The sequence below is a fragment of the Hyalella azteca genome, unplaced genomic scaffold (assembly GCF_000764305.2).
Source record: "Hyalella azteca isolate HAZT.00-mixed unplaced genomic scaffold, Hazt_2.0.2 contig13886, whole genome shotgun sequence".
Lineage (NCBI taxonomy): Eukaryota > Metazoa > Arthropoda > Malacostraca > Amphipoda > Hyalellidae > Hyalella > Hyalella azteca.
The window spans coordinates 164,059-174,904 of record NW_025943791.1 but is presented as its reverse complement, the minus strand read 5'-3'; the positions used below and the strand labels follow the sequence as shown (position 1 = coordinate 174,904).

General features: G+C 39.5%; 1 protein-coding gene across 2 annotated transcripts in view; it reads right to left on the bottom strand.

Moving 5' to 3' along the window:
• The window catches only part of LOC108670635 (cytoplasmic protein NCK1-like), a 28,147-nt gene extending 18,594 nt beyond the window's left edge, over positions 1 to 9,553 (bottom strand). The window contains exons 1-2 of one of the 2 annotated variants that reach the window (XM_018158108.2): positions 9,291 to 9,553; positions 4,772 to 4,976 (exon numbers count right to left, since the gene is read on the bottom strand). In XM_018158108.2, coding sequence (XP_018013597.1) covers positions 4,772 to 4,976; positions 9,291 to 9,309 — 224 coding nt within the window. In that variant the 5' untranslated portion in view covers positions 9,310 to 9,553. The remainder of the gene's footprint in view (positions 1 to 4,771; positions 4,977 to 9,290) is intronic. The other variant, XM_018158109.2, reaches the window with a different exon arrangement.
• Positions 9,554 to 10,846: the final 1,293 nt, after the last annotated feature.

Genomic DNA, 10,846 nt, shown 5'->3' with positions numbered 1-10,846 from the left:
CGACGCTACGAGCGCCGCCATGAGCCTCTGTCGTGGCGGACACGACGCTACGAGCGCCGCCATGAGCCTCTGTCGTGGCGGACACGACGCTACGAGCGCCGCCATGAGCCTCTGTCGTGGCGGACACGACGCTACGAGCGCCGCCATGAGCCTCTGTCGTGGCGGACACGACGCTACGAGCGCCGCCATGAGCCTCTGTCGTGGCGGACACGACGCTACGAGCGCCGCCATGAGCCTCTGTCGTGGCGGACACGACGCTACGAGCGCCGCCATGAGCCTCTGTCGTGGCGGACACGACGCTACGAGCGCCGCCATGAGCCTCTGTCGTGGCGGACACGACGCTACGAGCGCCGCCATGAGCCTCTGTCGTGGCGGACACGACGCTACGAGCGCCGCCATGAGCCTCTGTCGTGGCGGACACGACGCTACGAGCGCCGCCATGAGCCTCTGTCGTGGCGGACACGACGCTACGAGTGCCGCCATGAGCCTCTGTCGTGGCGGACACGATCTCTCCGCAATCAATGGCTCACTGAGCTCGGGTAAGCTGCCTCCACATACTCTAATGCTCGACTCGACATTTTGGCAACTTGTGCACTCAAAACAATTGTTGTGAGACAACAAATAGTTGTAAAATAGAGCCACAAACGCTGCCTAGTGGGGCCTATTCCTTGGAGGAATGATTTAAAGAGTTTCATCATGGAAGCCTCACAGGCTGGATGTCACGAGACCAAAACCGTTCCCAGCTTCAGTGGATTTATCCGGATTTAACACAACATTTTCAGTATACTTTCATACACCGAAGCACTTGTGGATGATTTATCAAGACTGAAAGCAATTAATGTTCATATGAAAGAGGAAGAAATAAGACGCTGTTTTGTTCCAACAACACGGCACCGAGAGCGGGTACAACGACGAGCGCTCCTACCGCACACGTCTGACCTCGGGAGCGGCACTCCCAACACTGAGAAGAACGAGAGCGCAAGAGTTGAGAGAGTGAGGGGGAGGGGGAGGAGAAAGCACACGGGGAGGTAAAAGGCATTGAATGAAAAAAAAATTAATAATAAAATGAGTAAATGAGCAAACAGGAACATGTGTTACATTAAATAGAAAGATGCGGAAATATGCAAAGAATAACGAATAATAACTGCAGGAAAAAGACGGAACAATCTTCGAGGTTAGGTCGTTAGTGTGCTAGTTGAGCGGTGACTTGCAATACATTAATAAAATACACAAATAAATGAAATTTTTGCAACGCTTCAATTTAACCAATTTAATACAGCAATGATCACTGAACGTGCATCAAGCTAACAGTTCTCATTAATCTAACAGGAAATTCTCACTACACGAAGTATAACAAAGCACCATAAAAAAGCAGTATTTACCACGAAACGATCAATCGTACGAGTGAACAATTTACGTATGAAGACCACAAAGAACAAGTCTGTGGTGTCTCATACACACTTTTCAGTAACTAATAAACTACCAGCAATTCCATTGTACAATTTATCATCATTAGGAAAAGATGAACCATCACCATCACTTCCCTTTTACCAATATAAATCTATTACCTACAAGATCTATTTCAACTTCAACTCCTCTATCGCAGTTATGGAGGTAGCAGTCCCAGGCTACAATGGTCTTCAGCCCAACGCTGGCAAATTGTCCTCGCCGCAAAGATATTGAGGGCCAGTCTGTCATTACCGTGCATCTTCCCTCAGTTGGGCCAGCTGATGTCCTCAGTTGGGCCAGCTGATGCCCTCAGGTGGGCCAGCTGATGCCCTCAGTTGGACCAGCTGATGCCCTCAGTTGGGCCAGCTGATGCCCTCAGTTGGGCCAGCTGATGCCCTCAGTTGGACCAGCTGATGCCCTCAGTTGGACCAGCTGATGCCCTCAGTCTTCAACACAATAATTCCCAATAATATCACTTGATGCGCTGGTTATTGTAAGGTATGTGCTAGTGTATCTTAAATAGCAGGTTTGTTATAAAGCATGGAACCTTTCTCGTTTGAAATGATTGTCCAGTGAAGCATGAGTCATAGGATGATGCAGGAACACGGGCATGCTGCTGACTCAGCGGCCGGTGTGCCGCGCTGACTCAGCGGCTGGTGCACCCTCTAGATTCAGCGGCTGGTGCGCCGCGCAGACACAATTAAATACCTTAATCCCAAGGCCTTCAAATCGCAATTCATACAAATGCCTCCGAACGACGATCCGTTTTCGTCTTTTTTCCTTCTCATTTATGAACTCCCATTCCCATTTCAACTGACCCATTTTTTTCATTTCAACTGACACCACATACACACAGGAGCTAGTATTCGATTTTAACCATTTGTGTATTGACGGGACCTCTGCCAAGCAATAAGGTACGATTAGCATTGACTATGGTAAATGTAATCGTAGACAATAAGTAAAGGGCAATTGAGTAGGAATGTAAGCGAGCAACAGCTGTCAGCTCTGCACGAGGGTAAGGTGAGGGAAGTCACGCGCGTTTTCTATTCAGACGTCGTCTGAAGAAAACTTTTTCCAACAATAAAGATGGGAGACGCTGCAAATGCTGTTACTTATTCTAACCGTACTTCAGATGATGGAAAACGTTAACAACGCTTAATGTGAATTATGACTCTCGAAACCAGTAATATCCAAACGAACTACATGATTCAAACGAACTTACCACCATAGCACAAACTACCGAGCTACCAACAGCTACATGCATTGAGGCAACGGAGGACGATACGGTAGGGCAATCTCGTTAAACGCGACCGTAAACCACTGTTAGCTAATTAACGATTAAGTTACTTGTGAAAATTTGCCGATAAATTCGAGACCTATATCGAAGAAATTCTGATCACAATTTTGGAATTCAACGAACAAACTCTTGTCATTAAAATTCGATAATGTGATCTTGAGAGCTCAAAACCTTAATAAAATTAATTAGCAAAGAGAAAAAAATTGAAAACTTTTCTGTGATGTACCGGCATGATTACGTAACCAAATTGCATGAATATCTTACTTTCGCTAATCAGAGGCCAAGTAATGGGACCAAGAGTCTAGACTGAATTAGACTCACAAACCAAAATGACATCCATAGCTTGACACGCGAGTGCGTCGTGACAAGAAGAACTGGGAGCATCTAACGCGAGCATATTTCTTGTAGGTCTTCAGGCGAACAGCCGTTTGCAGCGATTATTTCGCGAGACGATGTGCAAATAATAAATTAACGATAGCTGGGCATTAAGTTTCGTTGGAACTATCATCATTGATAGCCTGCAGTTAGCTTCAGGCTTTTATAATGCGAATCAAAAAATTTCATGAAGCAGTCAGAAAACTTCACGAAGTGAAAGCTGAATCAACGATAAAATCAGCAGTCAATTATTCGTTGTAATCAGCCAACTTTAGGGAGCAAGTGATGAATCGGCATGATATTCAGCGGCAAAATGTCTGATAGTTTACATACCTAATCAGCCAACTTCATGAATCAAATCGTCGTCCACTCGAATCATTCGTAAATGCGAAATTCACCACCCGAAAAATCTGTGGGGACGCATTTCAATCCAAAAACGTATTTTTAAATTGGTATGCATTAGACTTCAGTTCATACCTTGGCAACTCAAGCAACGGATGTGTGAAGAACGGGAGGGACACTCCATTAAAGCTTTTTCTGAGACTAAATATTCGTTCTGAGACTCTGTAAAGAAATGCGTTCTTAGCCTGATCAGTTTAAGAGATTTATTTGGGTACATTCATAATCAGGAACGTAGTATTCTCTACAGCATCGTTAACAAATTAAAGACTATTAAAGCTCACTTAAATGAGGTGTGCAACTCCACCGTTATCAATACGTATCACTCTACTTTATAGTAAAATATGATTCCACGAAGAATTTCGTGCAGTACTTAATAGTTTTGGCAAGAGCGGCAAATTCTCGTAAATAACAGGATAGATGAATGAGATAAGAGATAATGGCCAGTTACGTACAGGCCAAAACAATACCACGCTTATTATTGTTGGTGGGAGCGTAAAGCGTCACGGTCGTCCAGTCTGTTAGTGAGCTCATAACGTACAAATGTTTTGGTCTAAACAATGAAACAATTCAATTAATACGCATTCCTGTATTAATCAGAGGTAATTGTGACCAGCTACAGTTTCTCAAAAGACTTACCTATATCAATTATAAGCATGTTTCAGAAATCATTCCTGGTTAATATGTTGAGATGTACACAAATAAACAATCATTACTAGATTTGCATTTGCCAATAAATTAAAATATTTATATAAATGGAGCTTAAATTTAAATAAATAAATTTATTTAAATTAAATAAATTTAAATAAATTTAAATAAATTTAAACTCTAGCAAGAATCCTTGCCTAAAAAATAGATATTTCGCTCTAATCAGCAGCTGAATGATGACGATGTATTCTTAATGCATGTGGTTGGCGAGATTGATTCAATTTTAATTATTCTTATGCATCCAAAGAGGCCAAACCTGGAATAGATTCCAATATACCCAAAAATATTGGCACCCAGCACACTATTCAGGAAGAAGTTACTCAGGGCTGAGCTATTAGATCCTATGAACTCATTTTACAACTCCAGGATTGTACATTGCAGTAGAAACCAAAAATTGTAATCAGTAATTTAGCTGACTGAACTTCACACAAGAAACATTATAAGACATTTTAACAGAAATGAACATGCAAGAAATTCTTTATTTCTTTCTGGAATCAAGTGTGCAATAATTCAATAATAAAATGCATTAACGGCTAAAATTACCTGTCAAAAATGGAAGGTTTCTCCTTCTTGACGAAGTTAGATGGGACGTAGCCAGACTGGTTGTGTTGGTTCATGACGCGCCACCAATGCTTGCTGTCGTCCAGCAGGTGCAGGCGCTCATTCTTGCGTAGGTCAAGTTCATGGCTGCCTTGAGCCTGGTAGTCGTACTTGGCAACCACCCATACCTCCTCCACACCTGACTTGCCTGTACATCATATGTAATAGCTGAGACAAGGTATACTATAATGCTTGGCAACCACCCATACCTCCTCCACACCTGACTTGCCTGGACATCATATGTAATAGCTGAGACAAGGTATACTTTAATGCTTGGCAACCACCCATACCTCCTCCACACCTGACTTGCCTGTACATCATGTGTAATAGCTGAGACAAGGTATACTTTAATGCTTGGCAACCACCCATACCTCCTCCATACCTGACTTGTCTGTACATCATATATAATACCTAGCTGAGATAAGGTATACTTTAATGCTTGGAAACCACCCATACCTCCTCCACACCTGACTTGCCTGTACATAATATGTATTAGCTGAGACAAGATACTTTAATTATACCTTTAAATCCTGCTTCCAATTATACCTTCACCTCCTGCTACCAATTATACCTTCACCACCTGCTACCAATTCTACCTTCACCACCTGCTACCAATTATACCTTCACCACCTGCTTCCAATTATACCTTCACCTCCTGCTTCCAATTATACCTTCACCTCCTGCTTACAATTATACCTTCACCTCCTGCTACCAATCATACCTTCACCTCCTGCTTACAATTATACCTTTACCTCCTGCTTCCAATTATACCTTCACCTCCTGCTACCAATCATACCTTCACCTCCTGCTACCAATTATACCTTCACCTCCTGCTACCAATTCTACCTTTACCTCCTGCTACCAATCATACCTTCACCTCCTGCTTACAATTATACCTTTACCTCCTGCTACCAATTATACCTTCACCTCCTGCTACCAATCATACCTTCACCTCCTGCTACCAATCATACCTTCACCTCCTGCTTACAATTATACCTTTACCTCCTGCTACCAATCATACCTTCACCTCCTGCTTACAATTATACCTTCACCTCCTGCTACCAATCATACCTTCACCTCCTGCTACCAATCATACCTTCACCTCCTGCTTACAATTATACCTTCACCTCCTGCTACCAATTATACCTTCACCTCCTGCTACCAATTATACCTTTACTAGTACCATAGCTCTGTTAATTTCCTATTAATATCATTTGCAACTTTTCTAAATCATTTTCCCTGTACCTAATTTCTGTACTGAAGCAAAGAATGATCACAAAAAAATATTTATCACAAATGCAATAATACCTTGGCAATTAACATCTTCACATTCAGAGGTAAAACCACAATGGTTTACCCCAAATCAAAGGAGGAAAAATTAAATCTTATTATGAGTAAGGTATGAGATGGCAAGTTATAACAACAACTAACTAAATAACAGTTACCTACTCTTTTGCAACTTGAGAAGGGAATTCCAAACTTTAATTTCAGATTTTGCAGACAGAAAGCTGAAAAAATATAATTTCTGATTATGAAAAAAATTAAAATGTAATTATAAATGATTCTCCTGTTCTTGCAGTTTCAAATAAAAATCAACGGTTCTTTAGTAGAACCAACGTCAACTGGTAAAAATACATTTTCAGATTGACTTTAAAATGAAATTTAAGTGTATTTAAATAATTTTCCTTCATTATCATTCTCAGCCATAAGAATGACTGGACATGATTATTTTTTCAAGCCATGAGTGTGTATGTTACAACCACAGAGTAGGAATGCTAGGGATTGAATAAGTAAAACAAAACAGGCAAACTATTGGAATACAAAAATAATATAAATGTATTGTGCAGATCTATTTTTTTTTAAAATAACATTCCAATAATGCATAAATTAAAAAGAAATAACCACCATTTAGTTGATATTTAGTCAACACAAGTAATTTACAACTGGACTTTTAAATTATTCAACAACATCGTTTTACGAGTAAATTTAGACAGAAAAAACATTCAAAACTTGTCATCCTAGAAAAAAGCTAATTTATCAGTTATCACCAATCACTAAAAATTTTTGTTAAAAAATGTGTAAGGTTGCAAGCAAATTTTCAGCTAATCAATTAATACATAATTTAGCTTGTGAGAGGTGGCAGTTGTCATGTAGCATTCCTGGATTCCAACTTGGAATATCAGCAGACTTTTCCAAATTTCAATTTTTACAAAATAAATTAGGCAAAGGCCATTGAACTTGATAAATCTGTCCATTTGCCAGGACATTTTTGTTTCATTCAGAAGTGGCTCTGTGTCTCCAGTTTGGCCTGGATCATGGCATTTCATTCGAATATTCAGAAACATCAATTTCCTTTATTTATTATAGAATGACAACATTCTATAATATTCATGTTATACTGTCAACTGGGGTGACATCGGCCACCTGGAGTGACTTTGGCCACACGTACAACAGAAATAAATGGCAGCAAATCAAATTAATAAATGTTGGCCAAAGTGACTGGGGTGACTTTAGCCACCGGGGTGAATTTGGCCAACGTTTATTATTTTGTTTTGCTGGTAATGCCATTAGTTTCTGTTGTAGGTGTGGCCCAAGTCACCCCTGTTGACAGTACACAATTGAATAAATCCTGTTGTGTATGAAATCTTGTGGCTCCAGAGTCATGTATTTTGGTTTGATTGAGAATATCCTGCTTCATGCTTGTATCATTTAATGATATGTTGAACTTCCACAGTTCAGAACTGCGCTCCCACCAAGATATCCTACATCCAATATGTTTCAGTGAGAATCACGTAGTTGCAGTCATGGTTGAACTATATAAGGTTGACACACAAAGATTTCGGTCTTTCAGTTCAGCTTTCTTGTTACGTCACTGAGATCGAGAAACATAAACAATCCCGTCATTCCTATGACAGATTGGTTGACTGGTTTGATTGCATTTCGGTGAATGGTTAATGCCTGCAAAGTCACTGAATCAGTGATGTGGACGTCACAGGCAAAAAAACAAATGACATCCACAAAAATGAGCTTCTCATCTTATACTAGTTAACCATGGTTGCAGTCAAAGCCAGTCATGTCGGTTTGTCCGACTGTGTTATAGCTGCATTTTTCTTCAACAAAAATGTGACAAATACATTATTATGAGAGTAAATGCCTCTTAAGTAAGAAAAATATATTTGCTGCTACTTCAAGGGTAAAATTAGAGATTTGGCTCAATATGTCTGCAGAGCTAGCCCAGCTAGGCAAGTGGATTAATGGCTTGGAAAATGATTTGGTGACTCAGCCTCACAAATGGCTTTTTATAGCCTGGAAAAGATATTCATGGCTGAAAACTCAATACATTCATGGCTCCAAAAATCAAGTTCAAGAAATTGCAGCTGGGAGCCAGGGTGAATAAATGTTTTCCACACTAGATTATTACATACTAGTGCCAATAGAGGCCAGCAAGAAAAACATTACCTTCAGAGCCGCAATTAGAGCTTTCCCGTCATTATTGGAACAAAGAGATTCCTGATAAAAGAACTACCATACCTCCTTTGTAATTAATAACAAAAATACAAAATTGGGCTGTGCGCTGTGAACCTTCTAATGTATGAAGATTTCAGAAATGAATAGGGATTTACTAGGAAAATTACAATCCTGCATAGTGGCAAATGCACAGTGGAAAATTGGGAAGTAGTATGTATCCACATGAGAATGTAACAAAAACACCCATACTGGCTAATCTGAATTATTAGGCATGGTTTTTCAGAAATTACAGGCAAAAACATTTGCTTACAGTTACAGGCCATTTTTTAACATTTTTGGCAAAGATATGCTGCTTTTATTATATTTTATTATTTTCATGAAAGAAATTAGGCAAGGGCTATTAAATCAAGTGAAATGGACTTTAACATCTTCAAGTAAGGGCATATTTGTCTCATTCACATCATCACATGACACCAAGTCACCAACAAAGATGAAATTGCAAGCAAAATTGCAAATCAGTGAAGAAGGGAGTCTTTTATGAAACAGGCTTGTTTTTACTTCTGATTGGACTTGATAAAATTAAATATTTCATTCAACATCTTACAAGCTTGTTAATGCTGGTATCTATGATCCAATATCCATGATACTTCCAACCTAGTTAGCCTACTGGTAAACTTACAGCCTTACAGGACTCAAAAACTTAATAATTTAAGGATGAAGGTTGAGAAAGTACCACCATAGTCCATAGCACACAGCCTATGACTCTCATATCGTCATATGCCTCTGTGAATTTATTAGCTAATGTGTGGCGTGTGCATAGGTAGCTTAGTAGCTAGGTATTTGAAAAAAAGTAAAAAATCAAAATTCTCTTCTAACAATTATTATTGTTAGAAGAATTATTAATAAAGATTGACAAGGGGGTTTTCAGGATATAACTACAATTTTATTATTATTTATTCCGCTTCTGTTTCTTAGGTATTCTTAATTAACTCACCTATTTTAAGGCTAGACATTTTTCTTATCTTTCGCTAACCCGCACCACACCTTGTATTCTACGCACTAGCCACTGTATCCAGATTCGTTCAATGACTTTGTTACCGCTTCAATTGGACAATAACGCATCAAGGTTTCAAGGGCGTTCACCAGACAACGAAAACGAAGGTACCATTACCCTCAGCCTCAACGACGGCTGTGAGCAATGAGCATCAATTTGTTTGCTGCTGAGGTCTCAGTTATAGATACCGTAATATCTGGACTCTCTCCTGACGACCGAATAAGGTTTGAATCAGTTATGGAATTCATTAAGGACAATTGTTATTCATGCATTATCTGCCTGCCTATATTTGTATATGGAAAGCTTCTTAATTTTTTTTCTTCGGTTTTCCGTAGTGTTGTAATGATGTTTTGGTCTTGCTGGAACTCGGAAATTTAATCGTCTATTCACTCCTAAATAATATTTGATTCTGTTAGAAAATATTCTCTATGTGACTGCGAAAAGGGTAATTTTCCTAAAGTATCGGAGCATTCCAAATAAGCAAGTAGGAAAAGAATAACTACATGCTGCAGACCCAGCCATTCTCGGGTGTACCCATGGTTGAAATAATACTAATAAATAAATAATAAATTAATTCAACCATGGGTGTACCATCCCGCTGCCATTTAATTTATGATTAATGAAAGTAGATTAGACGTATCTCTCAGAAAACAATATTTATGAATAAGGTAGACTAGAATCCGAAGTAGTGTATTTGCACAACGAGCGTTTTTAACGAAAGGATGATCTTTTTCACCATGTAGAACCTTCGTACAGGATTTTTCTTCGTATCATCATACCATTGTGCTGCTATATTCGGGGTCTACAAACCATGTTCATTTCAATTTCGCTAATCTAGCGTTTTTAGGCATATTAATAATATCGGTTAATGCGTGTTCCTGAAGATTCTGTGCGAGGATATAATATATTTGCTAGCATGTTTGCAAACCTGGCTCATTTGGAAGGGGCAGGATACACATCTGAGGGACTTGGTGATCGAGGGCTACCGGTAATGTGGGAATAATATGGCTAATAGCGTGGTCGGGGTAACCGGAGGAATTCAGGAGATATGGCGGATATAAATAGCGTCTGGGTTTTTTTCTTTATTATTTCAGGTTCTGCCAAACTTTGTAACTTGGTGATACAAGCGTGAGGTAAATTTCTTCATGTATGAAATCCGAACAAGAGACCCAGTGTTATTCGCAAGATATCCTATAATAATTTTGGTATCACCGAGCGGCAGCGCGTCTTATTTAGAATAGAACTTGTAACGGTTTTGGAGCTCGGTCACCGTAGTTGCCAGAGTCGCATGAAGAAGATTTTTAGCCTACTCATACTCTATAACTTACGAAATAATATTATTTAACTTTATTAGACTTAGAACTATTGTAAAATCATCTGAACATTTTATTGTTATGGACTGGCCATGATTGCCTGGCTTACGAAGATGATTATTTATTTTAGTTATTTGTGAAGCTATCGGCTAAAGTTCACGAGCACACATCTACCGTAAGTCT